This window comes from Typopeltis vanoorti, chromosome 22 (genome assembly GCF_054136105.1).
Source record: "Typopeltis vanoorti isolate ZY-2024b chromosome 22, IOZ_Tvanoo_1.0, whole genome shotgun sequence".
In the NCBI taxonomy this organism is placed as follows: Eukaryota; Metazoa; Arthropoda; class Arachnida; order Uropygi; family Thelyphonidae; genus Typopeltis; species Typopeltis vanoorti.
The window spans coordinates 34,856,460-34,880,446 of record NC_143570.1 but is presented as its reverse complement, the minus strand read 5'-3'; the positions used below and the strand labels follow the sequence as shown (position 1 = coordinate 34,880,446).

At 36.8% G+C, this 23,987-nt stretch overlaps 1 protein-coding gene across 7 annotated transcripts in view; it reads right to left on the bottom strand.

The window, feature by feature from the left end:
- LOC150094297 (protein mono-ADP-ribosyltransferase PARP4-like) overlaps window positions 1-23,987 on the bottom strand; it is an 879,331-nt gene that overhangs the window by 656,383 nt on the left and 198,961 nt on the right. For all 7 annotated transcript variants that reach the window (XM_090411811.1, XM_090411815.1, XM_090411816.1 and 4 more), the window contains exon 8: window positions 14,365-14,541. In XM_090411811.1, coding sequence (XP_090267937.1) covers window positions 14,365-14,541 — 177 coding nt within the window. The remainder of the gene's footprint in view (window positions 1-14,364; window positions 14,542-23,987) is intronic.

Here is a 23,987-nt window from a genome sequence, read left to right as displayed (position 1 = left end):
GATCTGGATATTTCTCATAAACCATGGTATGTTTAGAATCATCTGCAGGCATTTTTCTGTATGCTCTGCAGTTTCAGGATATTTGATTTAGAGGTATGGCTCCACACTGGGAAGGCATAAGTAATCGCAGGATGTATCACCATCATGTATATTAGCAGTTTGTTTGATATGGGTAGTTTACTTCTTCAGCTGATCAAAGTGTAAAGCTGAGTTATTATTATTATTACGGGCAACACCAGGGAGTCCTTAGACTCATCAAGGGAGGCCCCAAATCATGTTCATCACAACTATTCGACATTCATACAGCATCTATCATACCTCGCCTTAAACTCATTCACTGTCACAGTACCCACCACAGACTCTGGCAGCGCATTCCACTCATTCGCCACTCTAAAAGTAAAGAACTCAGCTCTAACACCCTTACTAACCACACTCTTGCCCAGCTTTCATGGATGTCCCATAGTCCTCCTACAACCAGCCCTGTAATCAAAAATATCTTCTGAATTAATTTTATAGAAACCCTTCAGTAATTTGAATGTCTCAATCATATCTCCCCTCCCCTCCTCCGTCTTTGTCTCTGTCAACATATTCTTCAGCAAACAAGTGATTTGTTGAGCTGATTTGGCTACTTTCACAATGTGCCCCCTAAACTTCAACTCCTTATCCACCAACACTACTAAATCTCATGCGCCATCAATTTCCTGGAGTACAGTTCCACCAATGTAGTAAACTGCTGCTAATCTTTCCACCACAAAATGTATAACCTTACATTTTGCCACATTAAATTGACATCCATTCTCCTTAGCCCAGACCTCCAATCTATCCAAATCATCCTACAAAATTTTGACATCATCTGCATTCACTACTGCCCTACCCAACTTCGCATCACCTGCAAACAAATTAACTGTTCCTCTCAGATCCTTTCCTATATCATTAATGAACAAATTAAACAGCAGTGGTCCAAGAACAGATCCTTGTGGCACACTACTAGTCACAGGCTGTCTTGAATAAACCACTCTCTGATATCTCTCTGCCAACCACCCTCCTATCCATCTCACCAACACTATATCCATCCCCATATGCTGCATTTTACTGATTAGAATTCTATGTGGTATACTGTCAAAGGCCTTAGCAAGGTCCAGTAGAATCACTGTAAACCCATTACCCTTATCCAATTCAGCCGACACTGTGTTATAATACTTGAGCAAGTTACTGAAGCATGACCTATCCTTCACAAAACCATGCTGTCCCCGATGCAGTATCCCATTTTCATCTATCCAATCTTGTATTTTCCTGTTTGGCTGGTAATTTTCAACAGCAGCCTTGGAACCACCTTTATGCAGCGGAACTATTTTCACCTCTTTCCACCCTCTTGGAACTGACCCAGACCCGAGGCTCAAATTAAACAAAACGGTCAAGGGCACTGACAATTCTTTAGCCGCTTCACGTACGACACGAGCTGGTATACCATCCAATCCCACAGATGTATTGACATTGAGGTTCTGTAATAGACAATTTACCTCTACTTCATTCATCACAATTCCAGTATAAGCTGTTGGTTCTTCCATTCCTGCAATGTCACCACCTGGATGATATACTCTTGCAAAGTGCTCGCTCAGTAATTCCACTATATTGACTGATTCAGTTACCTCCCTATCCTCAGTATTTTTTAAAATCATTCTGCCATGAACATTTTTCCTTTTACTTGCAACATATTGAAAAAACTGTTCAGGATTCGCTTTAGCCTGCCCTGCATGGCTAATGTTCTTTCATAATCCGCTTTTGCTTTTCTTACGACCCTTGTGACCTTCCTGGCCTGAGCTTTATACTGTTCCTGCCAATGCTGGTCACCTTTCTCATTAAATTACCTCCACAATTGTTTCTTTTTTTGCAGCTCAAGCTTAATAGTGTTATTCATCCATTTAACCGCTACTTGATTTATTATTCGGACCCTTGGTATACAGTCAACCATTGCCTCCTGCAAACACTTCTTAACCACCTCCCATGCACTATCAAACATCCAGCCCTTGCAGTTTTACATGCCATGGCACTGAGCCAAGCACACTCCTAAGTTTACCATACTTACCAGCATGGTAATTCCACATGTACCCTGTCTTAATTGTAAATTCCACTCCTTTAGCCACCTCCCAAGTTATGACCTTATGATCACTCTCACCAATTGGTGGCAACATGGTCATGTTCGTTACAGCCACATTCTCAGATGCAATTACTAGGTCAAGCACTCTCTCTCCACCCTAGTATTTTCCACTACATGCTGTCGCATATAGTTGTCCCTTAATAACCAGTATAAAATCCAATTCCTTCCTCCCATGTGTCCTCTCCTCCTTCCAATCAGTTACCATAATTGAAATCACCCATAATAATTACCCTCCTTCCACTCATTTCTTCTATTTGCCTATGCATACTATACTGTATCCCCAACCATCTATTCCATCACCTGGTGTATAGCAGCACCCAATTGTATATTTTGTTCTGCTAGCCTCTATCTCACACCAAATAGCCTCAAATGTGCTCTTTTCTCTATCCTGCAGTTCAACTTCTATACTCCTTGGCTGCAACTCATCAGCTATCATCAATAACACTCCTCCCCCCTTTTTATTCTCCCTGTCACTCCTGAACACACTATACCCATCGCATTCAATCCCACTAGCTTTATCATCTTCTGTCAGCCATGTTTCACTAATACCAACAACCTGTGGCCTGAAAGTGCCAACCAAGGTCAAAAACTCTTCCTTCTTGTTCCTAATACTCCTGGTATTAGTGTACATGAATTGCAGAAGCCCGTTAGTCCCATCCCTACTTTGATGTGTTATACTAACTATCCCATTCTGATTTGTTGTCCTTCGTACTCGCTCAGGCATATTATACTCATTCATACACTCAACTGCCTCCCTAAAGTCTGCATATCTGCTCCCCCCACCCCCTTAATAAATCTAGTTTCCCTGCGTCTGTACATCCACTTCCACTTCATTCATCACCACTTTTTCAAGCCTCCGTACACCAAATCCATTCAAATGTAACCCATCCATCTTATATAAATTCTTTCGCTCATCGAACTCACTCCACACATACACAAATTCCACACCACTCTCCATGAATAACCCACACATAAAGTCATTGGCAATTATTGCCCTCCTAAGCACTTCACTGTCATACAATACTCCCCATCCTAACTCTCTCACTCTTCTCTTTTGCTACCTCAAGTAATTCCCTCATATCCTCTATCATTTCCATTTTGTTTTCTTTCAAATCATTTGTGAAAATTTTAAACGCCACGACTATCATTTCTTTCACCCTCTGTTTTTGCACTCGAATAGACTCTGGATACATCTAATAAATTTGATGTGGCTGGTAAATCGGAGTTTTTTGTCAACTTGTACCCCCAGATATTTAGTTTCTGTCTGCCATGGAATCTTTTTTCCAAAGAGTTGGATATCATCAATGATGGGGTTTTTCCTTCTAAAGAAAAGTGTGGCTGAGCTTTTGAGGGGGTTGACCTGGATCCTCCAATCCGAGAACCACTTTGCCAGGGAAGAGATGCTGTCCCTGGAGTCGACGGATTGCCAGCTTGAGGCTGAGAGATTTAACCAATATTGCCGTATCACCAGCATATAGGGCTGTGATGCTTGACCTTACGTTTTGAGGGATGTCTGCCACATAGATTGAGAACAATATAGTTTTGACTTTGGAATTTCCATCTGGATGATACAATTCCATTGACATTTACCTGCACATATCTATCCGACAGATATGATGTGATCAGCCTTACTAAGTTTATCGGTATGTTTGCTTTTATGAGTTTGAAGAGAAAGCCTTGGTGCCATACCTTATCAAAAGCCTTTGCTAGATCCAAAAACACACCAGCAGTGTAAAGGTTCCAGTTGAAACCCTGCATGATGTGATCCAGTATTCTATCTGTGGAACTATGCTCCCATCGGAAGCGAAACTGTTATTCGGAATAATTCTTAGTTTTTCTGTGATTTCTAGTAATCTTGAGAGGATTATTTTTTTCAGCAATTTTACCAAGTTTAGATAGCAGACTGATGGGTCTGTAACTTTGGGGGAGATGTGGATTATTTCCAGGCTTTTTTACGGGTGTGATATCAGCAGTTTTCCAGGCAAGAGCCTGGAAAAGTGCTGATATCACACCCGTAAAAGTAATGTAAAAAGTAAAGTTGTAAAGTGTTGTAGTCTTATAATTGCATTTGTAATGTTAACTAGATGCACTATGGCCTTTCGAGGAAGAATCTTTATGATCTTATTGGTGATACCATCTGGGCATGGAGCTTTTTTGGAATTTAAACACTTTATGATGTTTATTTCTGCTGGAGTAGTAGGGGTGATTGGATCAGAGTTGTCCTCTAATTGTCTTAAGGTACTCTTGACCTGTCTATGAACCTTAGGTGATAACAAGGTTGAAGTAATGCAATAGTCATATTTCCATATACGAGTAGCCAAAAAGGTGTCACACCTTATTATTAAAATATTCTGGATTACAGATAGTTTTTGGAAGTTTTTCGTTGGTTATACTATAAATTAAAGAAGCCAAGAAATTATATTCCTGGTTTAATCCTTTATCCAAGTGTAAGCAAACCCAAGTTTGTACTTGAAGTATTTTCAGGACAGGGCTTATGCTTGGGTAAAGGATTAAACTAAGAATATAATTTCTTGGCATCTTTAATTTATAGTATAACCAAGTGGAAAAACTTCCAACAACTATCTCTAATCCAGACTACTTTAAGTTGCAGCTACTTGTATATGGAAATATGACCTGCATTACTTCAACCTTGTTATCACCTCTGGGTCTGGCTCCCACTGATGAGACCTCAATAAAAGTCAAAATCGATCTGGGTAGTGACCCTACCCATAATGCCAAGTATTATACATTTCCATAAGGATATGTGCATTGCATTATTGGATACTAAGGCAAGTGATGTGAAGTCATTAGCCTCTATATATGAGTTGCCCTGTCCTGAAAATACTTCAGGTCTAAAACTGGTTTGCTTACACTTGGATAAAGGATTAAACCAAGAATATAATTTTTGGCATCTTTAATTTATTTTGCTGAGATATGTAAACAACCACATGAATAAAATTTGTCTCTTTATAGATTCTCTAAAAATTTCTCTGAAGTCCTTTCTACAATTTAAAATAACTACAATACTTCATAATTTGGTTCTGGCAAGTTAACAAATGTTCTAAAAAATTAAAAATGGAACTATTGCAGAAAAACAACAGTTCAGGATAAGGTATATTCAAGTTAATCATTCTTATATACAATATTTGTAAGCAAGCAAAAATTGAAAGGCTTTAGAGCCATATTTCTCAAAAATATAATTTTTTTTTTTTTTTAGGTAATTCACTACAAGTAGATTTATATTAACTTGAATAAATAACCAGGTTTTAACTGGTAGAGGCTTTTTTTGTTGTTTTGTTTTTTAAACATCATACAATTCCTGATATGTATATGAAAATGTACAGAATACTTGTAATGGTACTACATGAAAAAGTTTTACTAACTTCCAATCAGTGATTTTATTCCAAATTAATCTGTTATCTGTCAAGATTCCAATATTATCAGATTTTATATTTTGGTCTTTTAAGGCATGTTTTACTGTATCAATCCATCTACATCTTAGTCATAGTTTTTTCCCTCGCCAACCTGGCAAAAAAACACTTGTTCTGTTAATCTTTCCTCTCCTATTCTGTTTAAGTGAGCATACCACCAGAGATTATTTCTACTAACATATTCCTGAGTAGTAACAACGGTAAGTTCTTTCCTAACATTTTCATTTTTAATGTGATACTGCCAGTGATGCTATCTGTTCATTCCACTGTTCTTTCTCAGAACATATCAGAGTTCTCCAGTCTTTAATCAACTGTTATATTTCTAATCTAGCTCTCAGACCCACAAGTTAAAATTGGTTTGAATACTATCTTGTATACAGTTAATTTAGCATTTTGACTAATTTCTTTCTTATTTCATATAAATTTATTCAGCTGACTTCCTACCATACTAGATTTACTAATTCTGTTGTCTATTTCCATATTTAATTTTCCATCTTCACTAAAAATCATGCCCAAGTAGCTGAAATATTTTACTTGTTCTATAGGTTCATAATTTAGGACACAGCCACTGTTTTCAATGTTTCTGCCTATTTTCATTGTCTTTGTCTTTTTGTTATTGATTATTATTATTATTCCAGACAACTCCAAGGAGTCAACAGACTCATCGAGGGAGGCCCTAACATCATGTCAAGAACAACTATTCGACATTCACACAGTATCTTGCCCAGAACTCATTCACAGTCATAGCACCCAAAACAGCCTCTGGCAGCTTATTCCAAAAAACCCTAGCTCTAACACCCCTGCTAACCACACTCTTGCCCAGTTTCCATGTACGGTCCCTAGTCCTCCCACCACCAGTCCTATTCTCAAAAATATCTTATGAATTAATCTTATAGATTAATTCATAAGATACTGTCAAGAAACCCTTCAGTAATTTGAATGTCTCAATCATATCACCACTTTTCTGCCTATCAACCAATTTTTGCAACCCACAAATCTTCAACCTGTTCTCAGAAGGTTCATCCACAGACTTGCTATCATCTTGGTTACTCGTCTCTGGATCCTCTCCACCTCCCCCCTATCAAGAACAAACCCTGGCACCCATATCTGGGCAGAGTAGTCTAGATGGGGTCTTATCAAGGCTCGATACAGAGGAACAATAACTTGTTTGTCTCTGCTTGTTAAAGTATTTTTCAGAAGCCAAGTGATTTGATGAACTGATTTGGCCACTTTTGCAAAGTGTCCCCTAAACTTCAACTCCCTATCCACCAACACTCCCAAATCCCTGGCCTCATCAATCTCCTGGAGTATGGTTCCAGCAATGTGATATACTGCTGCTAATCTTTTCACCCCAAAATGCATAACCTTACACTTTGCCACATTAAATTGACATCCATTCTCCTTAGCCCAGTCCTCCAAACTATCCAAATCATCCTGCAAAATTTTGACATCTTGTGCACTCACAATTGCTCTGCCCAACTTTGCATCATCAGCAAACAAGTGAACACTTCCTCTCAGATCCTTTCCTATATCGTTAATGAACAAATTGAAAAGTAGTGGTCCAAGAACAGAACCCTGTGACACACCACTAGTCACAAGCCGTCTTTTGGACTCAACTCCTGAATAAACCACTCTCTGGTATCTCTCCATCAACCACCCTCCAATCCATCTCACCAACCCTATATCCATTCCCATCTGCTCCAGTTTACTGATTAGAGTTCCATGTGGTATCCTGTCAAAGGCCTTGGTAAGGTCAAGTAGAATCACTGTAAACCCATTACCCTTATCCAGTTCAGTCGTCACTGTGTTATAAAATGTGAGCAAGTTACCGAGGCATGAGCTACCCTTCACAAAACCATGTTGACACTCATACAGTATCCCATTTTTATCTATCCAATCCTGCTTTCTTCTCTTGACTAATTTCTCCAAGACCTTGACAACGATTCCTGATATGCTAATAGGTCGGTAATTTACAACAGCAGTCTTAGAACCTCCTTTATGCAGTGGAACTATTTTCCCTTTTTACACTCCCTCGGGACTAACTCAGACCCGAGACTCAAATTAAACAAAATGGTCAAGGATACTGACAATTCTTTAGCCACTTCACATATGACACAAGCTGGTATACCATCCATTCCACAGATGTATGGACTTCGAGGTTTTGCAGTAGACTACTCACCTCCACTTCATTCACCACAATTCCCGTATAATCTATTGGTTCATTCATTTCAGCAATGTCACCACCTGGTTGATATATTCTGGCAAAGTGCTTGCTCAGTAATTCAACTATATGAACTGATTCGGTTACCTCCCTACCATCGGCATTCTTTAAAATCATTCTGCCATATACATTTTTTCTTTTACTTGCAACATATCGAAAAAACTGTTTAGCATTCTCTTTAGCCTGCATGGCCAATGTTCTTTCGTAATCTTTTTTGCTTTTCTTACCACACTCGTTACCCTTCTGGCCTGCGCTTTATACTGTTCATGTGCCTGGGTCACCTTCCTCCTTAAATTCCCTCAATAGTTGTTTCTTTTTTTACGGCTCAAGCTTAATGGTGTTATTCATCCATTTAACCCCTACTTGATTTATTATTCGGACTCTAGGTATACAGTCAGCCATTGCTTCATGCAAACACTTCTTAACCGCCTCCCATGCACTATCAACTTCTAGCCCTTGCAGTTGTACATGTCATGGCACTGAACCAATCAAACTCCTAAGCTTGTCATACTTACCAGCCCGATAATTCCACATGTACCCTGTCTTAATTGTAAATTCCACACCTTTAGCCATCTTCCAAGTCAAGACCCTATGATCACTCTCACCAATTGGTGGCAACGTGGTCATATTCATTACAGCCAAATTCTCAGATGCAATTACTAGGTCAAGCACTCTCTGATCCCTAGTATTTTCCATTATATATACTGTCACAAATAGTTAACCCTTAATTACCATATAAAATCCACCTTCCTCCCATGTGTCCTCTCCTCCTTCCAATCAATGTTACCATAGTTGAAATCTCCCATAATAATTACCCTCCTTCCACTCATTTCGTCTATTTGCTTATGCATCTATCACCACCATCTATTCCATCACCTGGTCTATAGAAGCACCCAACTGTATAATTTGTTCTGCTAGTTTCAATCTTACACCAAATAACCTCAAATGTGCTCTTTTCTCTATCCTGCAGTTCCACTTCTATTCTCCTTGGCTGTAGCTCATCAGCTATCATCAATAACATTTCCCCCATTTTATTCTCCCTGTCACTCCTGAACACACCATACCCCTCCCATTCAATCTCACTAGCTGTGTCATCTTCTGTCAGCCATGTTTTGCTAATGCCAATAACCTGTGGTCTGGAAGTGCCAACCAAGGCCAAAAATGCTTCCTTCTTGTTCCTAAATACTTCTGGCATTAGTATACATGAATTGGAAGCCTTTTTGACCCATCCCTATTTTGATGCCTTATACTAACTATCCCATTCTGATTCATGGCCTTTCCTACTCGCTTGGGCATATTACACACATTCACCCACACAACTGTCTCCCTAAAGTTTGCATATCTACTCCCCCCCCCCAGTAACTCTAGTTTCCATGATTCTGCACATTCACTTCCACTACATTCGACAATACCTTTTGAAGTCTCTGTACACCAAATCCATTCAAATGTAAACCTTCCATTTTATATAAATCCTTTCACCCATTGAACTCATTCCACACATACACAAATTCCACACCACTCATCAAACATAATTCACACATAAAGTCATTAGCAATTATGGCCCTCCTTTTATACTCTTCACTGTCATACCGCGGCAACAGACTCACCATCTTAACTCTCTCACTCTTCTCTTTTGCTATCTCAAGCAATTCCTTCACATCCTCATTCATAGCCATTTTGTTTCCTTTCAAATCATTTGTACTGCTACCACTATCAATTCTTTCACCCGCTGTTTTTGCATTCTAACTGACTTGCTTACATTCTTAACGTTCGCACCAGGTTGGTACGATTTTGTTAAACTCTCAACTAACACACCTCTTAGTAAGGAATCTCTATACAACACACGCTCTTTCATTTTGTTTACACTTGCTATCATACCCTTATTTTTTCTATCATACTTTTGCCGATTATTAGTCGGGGTACGTTAGTAAACATTTTTGCCAATGCTCCAGCTGTCGATTTACACTATGTATCGTTCTGCATAATAGAGCAATCTCACTCATTGCGTCAGTGTCATCAGTTTTATTCTCCGATGATTCATTCAATCGTTTTGTATGTTTACCTTCATTCTCACTTTCAACGCCACTCTCACAGCTATCAGGTACTACCTCGCAAATATCACCATTCATACCTCGCATATTACTGTTATCTAGATTCTCGCTTTCAACAACGATATCACTCACACGACCTGAAATACTCTTTAAATCCTCACATTCTTTACACTTTTTGCACACATTCACTCCACTGTCGTTGTTTAACCAGACTCCAACCGTTCTCCTCAATGCATACATTTCGCAAACGGTACACTGAATCAAATCCTTTAAGTTAAAATTTTTAGACAAAAATGGCGACCTGGATGCCATCTTTGTATTCCTCTTTATGAGAGCCATGTGCACAGATAATCGTATATATCAGTTTACTATTAAAATACTCAAAAAAACACACAAAAATCACCCAGACACGCTAAAATACTAAAAGTAAACAATGCTATGTAAATACTATGCAAATTCACCAATTATTACTCAAAATATCACTTATCTGTTCAGGAGCTATCCAGAAACACTATATACCATATAGCCCTCTAGTGGCTTACTAATTTTCACAAAATTTATTACAACAGTTATTCAATTTAGTCAGGGAATCTTGCAGAATTGTACTGGATTTATTTAGATGTATAACATCATCATATGCATAAAGTAAAAAGCTGAGATTAAAACCTCCAATTTTGATATCAGATTTAATACAACTTTCCTTAATAATGTGATCCATATAGATAATGAATAACAGTGGAGATAATGAAAGTCCTTGTCGCACACCAGATTTCACTTCAGACCATCTTACTGTACCTCCTTTATTCTTAATTATAACTGCTGACTTACAGCTTAAATAGAGACTATGTATTGCATGATATAATGTCTCAATTACATCATATAACTGTAACATTTTTGAAGAGCTTTCCTCTTGGCACCTTGTCATATGGCATTTTACCGATCAACAAAACTTAAATGCACCATTATATTTCCAAGATTTCTGAACTATTTGTCTTAAAATGAAAAATTGATTCTGACAACCTCTATTTGGCCTGAATCCAGATGGTTCTTTACCAAGCTTCCCATCAATAATTTTTCTTAGCCGTTTCTCAAGTATACTTGCATAAACCATACAAGAACTTGCAATAGAGAAATAACTCAGTAATTCTCACATTCAGTTCTATTTCCCCTTTTTTATAGATCAATACTACGAGAGCACTACTCCACTCATCCAGAATTCGATTCTCTAACCAGGCTTTCTGAATTATGCAATGCAGCCACTGTAAAACTTTTATACCTCTATATTTGAAGAGCTTTTCTGGCTGAATTTCATCTACTCCAGCTGCCTTCCCACATTACAGATTTTTGATTACTTTTCTATTTCATGTATGAATATGTATTTCTGACTGTATTCCTGTTGGAGTTTTCTCATCATGCTGATACTGCTTGTTTCATTTAGCAGTGTTTCAAAGTAATTACTATTCCACACATCTAGAATATCTTTATCTTCAATTCTCATGTCACCTTTATCACCTCTTTTTTCTTCAATGAAGAAAAAAAGAAAACAGTTAATCTCTGAAAGATGCTCAACCTTGATTTGTTTTAAAACTTTGAAAATACTGATATTTCGCCATAGCTAAATTTGCGCTAATACCAAAGAAAAAGTGTATGTGTGTGTGGCAGGAAGGGGGGTAAACACAAAGGTAATAAATATTTAAAAATATTAAAAATAAAAAAAATCACTTGGCAAAAGGGGGAAATATTCATCTGGAAAAATAACTTTTTTTTTCTCCATTTTCTTTGGTATTAGGTATAAATATGGCTAGGACAAGATAAGATATTGTCTTCAAATCAGCTTTTGTAAAATCAACATAAACAATATGTGCATTGCTACAATCAGAACTCCCTCTTCTTAGTGAATATGTCATTTGTTCACTTGATTATGAAATATATTTATTCTTCTTCATAAAATGTCATCAAATACAGAAATTAAATTGCATTTAATTTGGTAAAATAAATTAAGCTGCACATATGCAATGAATTGCTGCCAGCAATAATTGTCATTTCTGCACTATAGTAAAAATCTTCCCATTTCATAGTGGAAACTTTGGTTTGTTGTTACTTCATCTAAATGCAAGAAGATGGAAGAACTGTAATGCAGTTCTAATGTCTTCTTGCATTTAGATGAAGTTTACTTTGTGTGTATTTGTTTGATGCAAGTGTTATGAATTAATTTTAAGACACCAGGATTTCCTATTCCAAACAAAAGTACATTTCAGGTAACCTTCCTTTCATTCCTTTTCTTCGTCAATCCTTTTTTTTTTCTGTATATATTATATTTTAATGGTTTCTTCTTCTTTCTATGAAATTCATGAAGCTACCAAGAGCAGTAGTTTTACGATAACAAAATTCACATATTCAACACATGATGGCGTCATGTACAGACATTGCAAGAAACTTTCATTCCAGGACCTTCATTATGCAAAAAAAATCCACTATTTCAAAGACACTATTTCCAAAGCTGGATAACAGGGAGTTCATTGTATTATTATTGAGAATATTTCTTCATATAATACTGCAGAAGTATGCAATATTGGTTAAAAAACATCAGTACATAGAAATTTTTCAGTTACAGGTTTCCACATTTGGATGTGATATACCTGAAATATATTCATATCACTCAAATTAATTTTGTTACAAAAATCTATTTTACTAAGCACTGTAATATGATAAGCATTGTTCAGTGAGCATTTGTCAGTGTATTTCAGACTAGTGGGAACAGGACCAGCCTTCTCTATAAAGGGGCCTGGGTGCAAGAAACCTTTCAGGGACCTAAAATATTTTTCAAAGGTAAAAATTAAATGATTCGAAATAAACGTATTGTAAAACCTCTTACCTGCAAATGATTTTGGCACAGGAAAAAAAAAAAAAAAAAAAAACATTAGAAATATAATATATTTCCACAAATATGTACCGACTGTGTCCACTCGATCGTGGAGCCCGGGTGCATTGCACCCACTGCACCCCTGAGATGGCTGGCCCTGAGTGTGAATGATGCTGCTACTACTACACAACACCAAAAGTGAGGTAACAGAAGGTAAGAGAAGCACAAGGAGTTGAGGAGGTCAAATGTGCTAATCAAGCCATAGAGCTGGATAAATGTATCACCATATAGTTGAAACAGAGGAAAAGAAGATATTCAGAGAGTTCTGCTCTGGGCTACCAATGTCAAGTTATTTTAATGGTATTTCTTGAGGGAATATTTAGTTGTTTGCTAATGATGTACAAGTGAGGAGATATATGAAGAATAATGATGTTAATGTTAAAACTCTTCATGCAGATTAAAACAGACCTTTGGCTTAAATAGATAAAAATGTTGCCTTTCGAATATTATAATTACAACACTATGCAGATGTATAACTGCATGAGTTATGCAATATGGAATACAAAAATGTTGGATTGTGTAGTAAGCTGTCAAACTGTGTTTTAACAGATGGGTGAGAATAAACATTTGGGGTTGATGGTCAAAAGGCTTGAAGTTAAACAGGCAACGGCAATATTTGTAAATATTGCAGTTGCCTGCAATATTTACAAATGCAGAATGCAAACAAGTACCTAGTAATTGCACAGTGAATAAAACCTTGTTCACACTAAATAGACTCTTAGGTGCAAATTTTGTCAACTGGTTTCTAATAGGATGAGGAAACTCCAGAATAGGCAAAACAAAAAAAAAAAAAAAAAAAAAGTGACTAATGCAATATATGGACTATCTATAATAATAAAAAAAAAAAAAACTAAATTCATTAGAAATTTAACTGTTAACATTTCTCTCATGAAACACTAGCAAAATTATAGCAAACACAATGACTAAGACAAGCCACTGGAAGCTGCAGAACTGAGTAGCGAGGAAGAAAGAGAAGAATGAGGTGATATGACAGAGGCATGAGAATAAGAATATTTACAGGATTAATGTGAAAAGTATTGCAAATAGAATCTAGAGTGGAAGGGGTAAACAAGAAATCCCTGAAATTTGTATATGAATTTGACTGAGGAAGGGACTAAGGAATAAATTTTAAAGTGGAGATTGTGTTTGGTGGTGTTGTTTTGGATTTATGACCAAAGAAACTAAGGCTATAAAAGGCATGTGTATTATGTCTATAAATTGCATGTTCTTCTGGTTGGTGTGTGCCAGTTTTGCAGGGTGAAAACCAGTTTCCAGAGGGAAAAACTCTTCCACCACCATATGAGACAAGATAACTCACCTTCAGCTGAAAAGCCTGATTAAGATTCTTTGCATCCTAGATGGGATTCAAATTCAGATATTTTTGACAAATGGACATCGTCAAAACTGACTGAGTTACAAAGGCTCCAGTTGTGTTGGGCAAACTGCACTGCTAAAGTGCTGTGAATGCTAAGAGAGCGAATGTGTTCAAATTCAATAAAAGATATTTTGCAAGTTGAGTGAGACCTCCTAAAATGATGTTTTTAATTCCATAGTGTCTGATAATAATAATAATAATTTACCTGACAAAGTTCTTGCTTTTGTACTACCAATTTTTGGGCTGCAATTGTTTGATGATACTGAAAATGATGAGGAAGCATCGAATAAAATTCCTTACTTAATCTTTCTATAACATCTGAGGACTGATTACTTTTTAAAGCTGAATTTATCTGCTGCAAAATACCTTCAGCTTCGTCCACCTACATGGTGATGAAATACAAATAAACCTTCTATAAGAAACTTGACAGAAAATCCTATCACTAAAAAAAAAAAAATTCTTAATAATAAAATTGTTTTAATGAATATAGTTTAATCAAATCAAGCTTGACATATATAAAACAAATCCATTGTTAATTAATCATGATTAATTATTTAAAATTTTTTTGTGTTATCCAGGATGTACAATAATTACTAATAACTGGTAACAAATTCTGATAATGCTTTCTTTATTCTATTATTTTGAAGTTACTGGATATTACACAGAAAAATGCAACTATTTAAATTTCCATCCTTCCCCTTTTTTTTTGCAGAGATGAGAATACATTTATGCATACTGTTTTAATCAAGAAAGTCACTGTTTATCAGTGTTATCATATGTACTTTGAAAATATATATGTACTCATTACATCTGTCTTCTACATCTATACAAGCTATTCCTATATTCTGGTTGGATATAAATTAAAGATGCCAAGAAATTATATTCTTGGTCTAATCCTTTATCCGAGCATAAGCAAACAATATTTGTGTGTAAAATATCTTCATCACTGGGCTACGCATACATAAAGACTAATGACTTCATATCAATTGCCTTAGTATCTCATAATGCAAAGCACACATCCTTTCTGATCAGATGAGACCTCAATAAAGGTTCAAATCAGTCGGGGTAGTGGCCATTCGCATAATGCATAGCATTATACATGTCAGAAAGGATGTTTGTTTGGCATTAAGGCAACTAAGGCAATTGATGTGAAATCATTTAGCCTTTATACAAGTAGCCCAGTTGTGAAGATATTTCAGGCAAAAACATTGATTGACTGCTTACACTTGGATAGAGGATTAAACCAATCCAATCATTTCTTGGCATCTTTAATTTATTTTATTTATAATCAATGGAAAAAATCTTTCAATCTCAGGTTAGATGGATTTTATTAATTCAGTATTTTAAATCCTTAAATTTGGTGAGATATCACAATTTTTGTTTCTGATGAAAATGTGCAAGGGAAGGGGGGGGGGGGGTAGGGAGAGCAAAATGCTTCACTATCATATATAGCAATAACAGAATTTAATGTAATTTGACACAATAGCTTAATTTTGATTCTGCTAATAAAAGTGATCAATCAGATCACTGGATCTGACTGATCAGTTTTATTAATATTTAAATATTAACAATTTATTAACATTTAGATGAATAGTGCTATAACTTTCAGTGTAGCCAACACAAACTTTAACTTACCTTTCACACCCTGAAGAAAGGAAGGCAAAGTAGTGCCTCTATGTAAGGGTAGTAGTACTAAGGCTTGTAAATATAAACCAGTCCACTACTGAAGTTGTGGCTGAAGTACTGAAGAGGATGGCTAGAATACAGGATTAGACTGACAGGTATGAGATTCTCTATGAGTCATCCATGATTTGTTAAATGGGTGGGGGAACTTGCTTTAGGTACTTTACTTGCCTAATTTACTTTACTTTATGATAATGTGATGAATGTGATAGTTTAGGAAGAAGCATATGGTCACGTTTCTGACTTCCCAAATATATCTTAGAGAAAATGCAACACTGATAAGTTTGCTACAAGTTGAGAGAATAAATAAGCAATTTGTTATATGGGAAATGTGCATCTGTGCGTAGGTGTGTGTGTGGGGTGGGGGGCAAAGGTAATCAATAACATGTCACAGGGTTCTGTTCTTAGGCTCTTACTATTCATCTTATTTGTTAATGACTGTTCATCTAATGAGATGAGAGATATTCAGCTGTTTACTGATCACAAAGAAAGGGAAGGTTATAAGAAATGATACAGATATTAATATCACTTCAAAAAACTTACACATTCTTTTAGCCTGGACAACAATTAAAATATTGCCATTTTTATGTTGCTAAGTATAAAGTTCTGAATTTTGAAGTGTAGAATTCTGCACTGTATCAGTGTAAAACCAGGTTCTAGAGGTGGATTATATTTCAGTGGGAGGGGGGAATGCCACACCTGGAAAACAATGCAAGAGTTACAATGTTGCTGCTATACAATAATATAAGGCATTGATCATACTATGCTGGACCTCTTATGAGCAAATTTGGTCACCTGATTGCCAAAGTTATGAGGAAACCTGAAACATGATTAAATAAAAGAAGTCATATTAAAGCAAGGAATACTGGTTGTGAGGGAATGTAATGAAATGTAAATTGCAGATTTCAGTAAACTTGTAAAGGAGTGGATGATACAGAGACCTCCAAAGTTGACAAGGAGATTTATTTTAGCACACATTATTTGTAGGGTGAGGGAAAGCACCTCTTGTTATCTTGTGCAGAAGTGTGATATGTCAAAGAGTAGTTTTTAAGATAGACTGATTGGTGAATGGTATATGATGCTAGAAGGTTTTTATGATGAATGTGAATGAGTGAGTTTTATGAAAGTAAATGTTTTATAAATGTCACAAATCATCATCGTCAAATTCCTGCCATGTACCCTCAAGAGGTGTACAGGATATGATAGTACTAAATGAAAAAAATTACATCATTACTAACTTTCTATCTAAAATTTTCCTCCAAATCAGTCTGTTAGTTGTCAAAACTCCAACATAATCAGATCTTATATTTCTATCGTCTGAGGCACTTTGTACCGTATCAATCCACCTATATCTTGGTCTTCCTCTGGGTCGTTTTCCTGCTAACTTGGCAGAGAAGACTGGTTTTGCTAATCTTTCCTTGCCCATTCTGTTTAAGTGACCATACCACCTGAGATTAGCTCTGCTAATGCATTCCTGGATGCTGACAATGTCAAGTTCTTTCCTAATATCCTCATTTTTAATATGATATTGCCATTGATGCCATCTGTTCACGCCTCTAATCTTTCTCAGGACTCTCATATCTGCTCTAGTCTTTGGTCAAGTGTTTTACTTTTGACCCAGCTCTCAGATCCATAAGTTAAAACTGGTTTGAACACTGTCTTGTATACAGCTAATTTAGTATTCCAACTAATTTCTCTCTTATTCCATATGAATTTATTCAATTGACTTCCCACGATACCAGCTTTGCTGATTCTGTTGTCTATTTCTATATTTAGTTTACCATCTTCAGTAAAAATTGTGCCTAAGTAGCTGAAATGTTTTACTTGTTCCACAGGTTCTCCATTCACAACACAGTTGACATTTTCAATGATTCTGCCTATTTTCATTGTCTTTGTCTTTTTACTGCTGACCTTCATACCATATCTATTACAACAGCTATTCAATTTAGTCAGAGAATCTTGCAGACTTGTAGCGGATTTATTTAGAAGTATAACATCATCCGCATAAAGCAAAGAGCTGACATTAACATCTCCAATTTTGATATCAGGTTTAATACCACATTCCTTCATAATGTGATCCATATAGATAATGAATAACAGAGGGGATAATGTACATCCTTGTCTCACACCAGATCTAACATTAAACCATCTTCTTGTACTTCCTTCAATTCTAACTGCTGACTTAAAACTCAAATAAAGACTAAATATTGCTTGATATAATGCCCCATTGACACCATATAACTGCAGCGTATTGAATAGCTTCTCTCTTGGCACCTTGTCATATGCCTTTTCCAAATTGACAAAACTTAAATACAGATCTCTGTTATATTCCCATGCTTTCTCGACTATTTGTCGTAAAGTGAAGATCTGATCCTGACAGCCTCTATTTGGCCTGAATCCAGCTTGTTCTTCACCAAACTTTTCTTCCACAATTCTTCTCAACCGTTTCTCAAGTATACTTGCATAGATCTTGCCAGAAACACTCAGTAGGGAAATACCTCTGTAATTCTCACATTCAGTTTTATTTCCCTTTTTATATATGGGTACTATGAGAGCTCTACTCCAATCATCGGGAATTCGTCCCTCTGTCCAGGCTTTCTGAACTATGCAGTGCAGCCACTGTAAGACTCTTATACCACCATACTTCAGCATTTCTGGTCGAATATCATCTACTCCTGCTGCCTTTCCACATTTCAAGCCTTTGATGGCTTTTTCTACTTTAAGTATGGATATGTATTCCTGACTGCATGCCTGGTCAGTGTTTTTTTATCACTGTGCTGTCATCACTGCTTGTTTCATTTAGCAGTTTTTCAAAGTAATTACTCCATACTTCAAGGATATCTTTTTCTCCTGTTTTCATTTCACCTTTATCATCTCTAACTCCTTTTACAGCACTCTTTCCTCCATTCCTAAGCTTCTTCAACAACCTCCAGAATATTTTGCCACCTTCTTGATATTTATTTTCTATATTCTTGCCAAAGTCCTCCCATGACTTTTGTTTAGCTAGTTTTACACACTGTTTAGCTTTCTTACATTTGTCTCTGTATTCTGTAAGAGTAAAAGCTGACTTATTTGCCAGGAACTTTTGATATGCTTTCTTCTTTTCCTTCACTGCCTCTTTAACTTCCTGTGTCCACCAGGGAGTTCTGATTTTTTTATCCTTGCAGAAAACCTCACCACATGCCTCTCTGGCAGAATTCAATCAATGTTTTCTTCAGAGTTTGCAACTGAATCTCCAAGGTTTTATTCCTGTTCTCAAACTCTTTCAATTTTTCTTCAATAATCTTTGTGTATTTTAGTCTACAGTTCACATCTGAGAGCTGCTCAACTTTTATTCGCTTTAAAACTTTCTTAAATGTTATTCTTTTCAATATGAAATTCAATTTTATCCTACTCAAGACTAAATAGTGATCACTTCCAATTACAAATCCTCTGTACATTCTGGTGTCTTGCACCAGGGAGAAAACATCACTATCAACAATAACATAGTCAATGAGACTTTTCTTATTACTTGCTTCTTCTCTCCATGTGAATTTGTGCACATTTTTATGTTGGAACATGGTGTTAGTCACAAATGTTTATTATTATTATTATTATGGTATCTCCATGGAGTCAGTAGACTCATCGCAGGAGACCCAAACTATCAAAACAATATCTATCATATCTCTTCTTGAATTCATTTACAGACGACGAACTCACAAATGAGTCAGGCAATGCATTCCGCTCATTCACCACCCTCCAGGAGAAAAACCTCGTTCTTACACCCTTGTTAACCACACTTTTCCTTAATTTCCAGGGATAAACTCTTTTTCTTCCATCACTATCACACAGCTAAAACATTTCCCCTGCATCAATCTAATAAAAATCTTTTAGTAATTTAAATGTTTCTATCATATCCCCTCTTCTCTGCCTATCAACCACCTCTGCAATCCACAAGCTCTCAATCTATCAATGTAGGGAGCATTTTTCACATCACTCATCAACTTAGTCACTCTCCTCTGAACCCTTTCCACAACCTCTTCATCTCCAAGGAATCCAGGTGACCAGACCTAAGAGCAGTAATCCAAATGTGGAAGTATCAACACTTTATAAAGGGGAATAATAACCTCTTTATCTCTGGATGTTAGTGTGCTCCTCAATAATCAAGTAATCCTATGTTCAATCTTGGACATCTTAGCAATGTGTCCCCTGAACTTCATTTCCCTGTCCCCCCCCCCAAGTCCCTAGCCTCATCATCTCTTGGAGTACCGTTCCATCAATATAGTACACAGCTGGTAATCTTTTAATCCCAAAATGCATAAAAAATATTCAACATAGCTTGATTTTTTATTGTGCTACCCAACTTTGCACCATCAGCAAACAACTGAATATCTCCCTTTAAGCCATTTCCTATATCATTTATGCACAAATGAAACAACAATGGCAAAAGCACAGAGTCCTGAAGCACACCACTGGCCACCTGCCTCATCCTGGACTCTGTTCCTCCTTACACCACCTTCTGGTATCTCTCTCTCTCTCTGAGCCATTCTCCTATCCATATCACCAGTTCAGTATCCATCCTCCATCTGCTCCAATTTGCACAATAGAATTCCATGGGGTATCCTCAAAAGCTTTAGCAAAATCCAGAAGTACCACTGTGTAGCCATTTCCTTTATCCAACTCGGATGTCATTCTATTATAAAAAGTTAATAAATTGCTAAGGCAGGATCGACCTTTAACAAAACCATGTTCAGCCCTATAGAGTAGCATATCGTGATCCACCCATTCTTGAATTTTGTCTTTAACCAACTTTTCCAATACTTTTACCACAACTCCCGTGATGGTGATTAGTCTGTAATTAACTACCGCAGTTTTAGAGCTACCTTTATGCAAAGGAACTATTTTGCTTTCCTTCCACTCCCTACAGGCCATACCAGAGTTCAAACTTAAGTTAAATAACCAAGTAAGAGGTATCGACAATTCCTTTGCACGTTCACGCAACACCCAAGCTGGTATTCCATCTAAACCTACAGCAGTGTTCGCATTTAAATTTTGCAATATACTAAGTACCTCTGATTTCTTAACTTCAATTCTCACATTAGTTATTGCTACAGGTACAGAGATATTCTCACTTGGATGGTAGACTTTTGAAAAGTGATCACTCAGTAACTTTACTATTATATCTGAATTGGTGACCTCGATACCATCAACACCCACTAAGGTTATCCTTCCAAAGTCATTCTTCCTTTTACTTGTCGCATAGCAGAAGAACTCTTTGGGATTTCCCTTGATCTCCTTGGCTAAGGTCTTCTCATAATCTGATTTAGCTTTTCTTACTATGCTGGTAACCATCCTAGCTTGAGCCATGTACTGCTCATGGGTGTACTGATCGCCTTTCTCCTTGTAAATTCTCCATAACATTTTCTTTTTTACAGATCAAACTTGATACTACTACTCATCCATCTAACGCCTACCTTGTTTGTCTTCCTGACCATGGGGACAAAATCTGATATTGCCTTCCTCAGATATCCGCTGATTTTATCCCATGCACTGATAACATCTTTCTCCTGTAATATGTTCTGCCATGGGATTGCTGCAAGCTCACTTCAAAGCTTGTTATAATTGCCTAACCTGTAGTTCAGTATATACCCCTTCTAAAGAGAGAAATCCACAAAATTTGCAACCTCCCAAGTCAATACCACATGATTGCTCTCACCAATTGGAGGTAACGAGGACACCTTATTTATGCATATATCCTCTGAACCAATGACCAGGTTGAACACTCTCACATCACGTGTCCCTTCAGTTATGTGCTGTTTCAAGTAATTATCTCATAGAAGATGTATGAATTCCATTTCCTTTTTTTGCCATGTGATATTTCCTCCTTCCAATTGATATCACCATAATTAAAATTCACCATAATAATCACTAACCCTGCACTCATTGCACTAATTTGCTGATACATGAATTCAATATCACCCCCTATACCACCTGGCCTATAGCAGCAACCAACTGTATATTTGGTTGCGTGTCACTGTTTCACACCAGACCGCCTCAAATGTACTATCATCTTGATATACTACTTTCTTTGGCTGCAACTCATCAGCTATCATCAATAGTACTCCTTCCACCATTCTATCTTCTCTATCCTCCCTGAAAATACTGTACCCATCACATTCAATTCCAGTGACCACATCTTCTGCTGACAGCCAAGTTTCGCTACGGCCTACAACTTTTGCTGAGATTGCACTGACTAATGCCAAAAATTCTTCCCTCTTATTTCGAATGCTTCTTGCATTTGTATACAAAAATTGCAGATTCCCTTTAGTTCTTGTACCAGCTTTAGAACTGATATAGATGTCACTAATTTCAGTAGTCACATGTCGATTTTTATCCCCTCTATTCTGCAATTTATTCCACGAATAAGGATCAACAATTATACAATCACTGCTTTAGTTTCTCCCTCTTACACTCGACCTTTTCAATTTTAGTTTCCCTGCCCAATTACTTCAACTTGTTCAGAAAACAGTAACTTCTTCAATCGCTTATGACCTTTCATGTTCAGATGCAACCCATCACTTGCATACAGCTGTCTTTTGCCTTCAAACACACTCCAGACATCAACAAATTCCAAACCTCTTTTTTTGCATATTCTTGCAATCATCACTCATTATCATCATTTGTCTACTTAACTCATAATTGTGAAAACAAGGTAGCACACACACTATTCTCCCATTGGCACTTTTCTTCTTCACAATATCTAACAATGTTCTTAAATATTTTGCTACCTGATTTACACTACCGCTCAGGTAATTTGTACCCACCATAACTATCATCTTTTCTGCATCATGCCCTCTCTTTATTGCTAAAGCCACTCTCTTGATTGTTCCACCAGCCAAGCACTCCTCAGGCATACTGCTCTCTCCATACCCTTAATTATAGAATCACCATATATTTTACCACTCATAACTTCATTCAAGTCCAAACAAGAGTCACTCATGGCCTCATTTTCTACGCTATTCAGCATGACTCTCCCAGTTTCATTACTCAACACTCTTTTACTTACTCCCTCACTCACATGCCATCTCGTTTCTTCTAGACCTCTTGTACTTTCATTCTGTTGACTCCCAATCATTCCCATACTATTTGTTTCTTCATCAATCACCAAAGACTCTCCCATAATTAATCCTGTTCTAGTTACTTCAGCTAGAGTAATCTCCATAGTCCTAATTTCTTTATTCAACCCATTTAACTCGGTTTTAATTTCCAAAACCTCCTTTACTGAGCACTTCCAATTCCTCTTGCAAAAGATGAAGGTCACTTTTCATTTTCCCGAACTCCTGCCAAAGTTCATCTGCTTCGGTCCCAACTTCTGCTTCCATTCCTAATAGCTCCAGCCTATCCTGACACTTCTCACATACATTGACATTTTCATTCTTCTCATTTAGCCAAACAGTCCACAGATCCTTCACATTCCTCGGCGCATACATATAACAGTTTCCACAATGCATCCACTGCGAAAAATCCAACACAGAGCCAGACTTTCGTATAGAAGTCTTCCAAGCTGCTGACATACGTCTATTGTTGGACGCCATCTTTAGTCGCTGAAGTAGTGAAACAAACAGCAGCGAAAACACAATATATACAAGAGTTCCAAACAATAACACCACTGGAGGACACTTGTATCCAACTGAAACATAACTGCAGCACAATTTGAGACAAAAAGGCACACTATACTTTAATTTAAAAACACATTTTCCAACACATCTCAACACGACCGCCACGTTCACTAATGACACTAGTGTCACCAGCAAATATGAATGAGATTGTGAAGGAGTTTATGACATAATAATGAGGGATATCACTACATTAGACTTGTCTCATGACAAGTCTAATGAGTTAATGGAGGTTGATTAAGAAAAGAAATAGTAATAAATTTCTTTCATTCTTTTGTCCTCCTTCCTCTCCAGTGAAATGCCTTATTTTTATCACAAATTTAAGATGGATAAAAATATCCAGCCATTCTTAAATTATTCCTTCAACTAAAAAAAAAATTCACACACACACACTTACTGTAGCATGATAGCTTTATTATTTCTCAACTTTCATTTTTATTCAATTTGAGATAGATGCTAGCACAAATGAAACCAACTAAAAAACTAAATG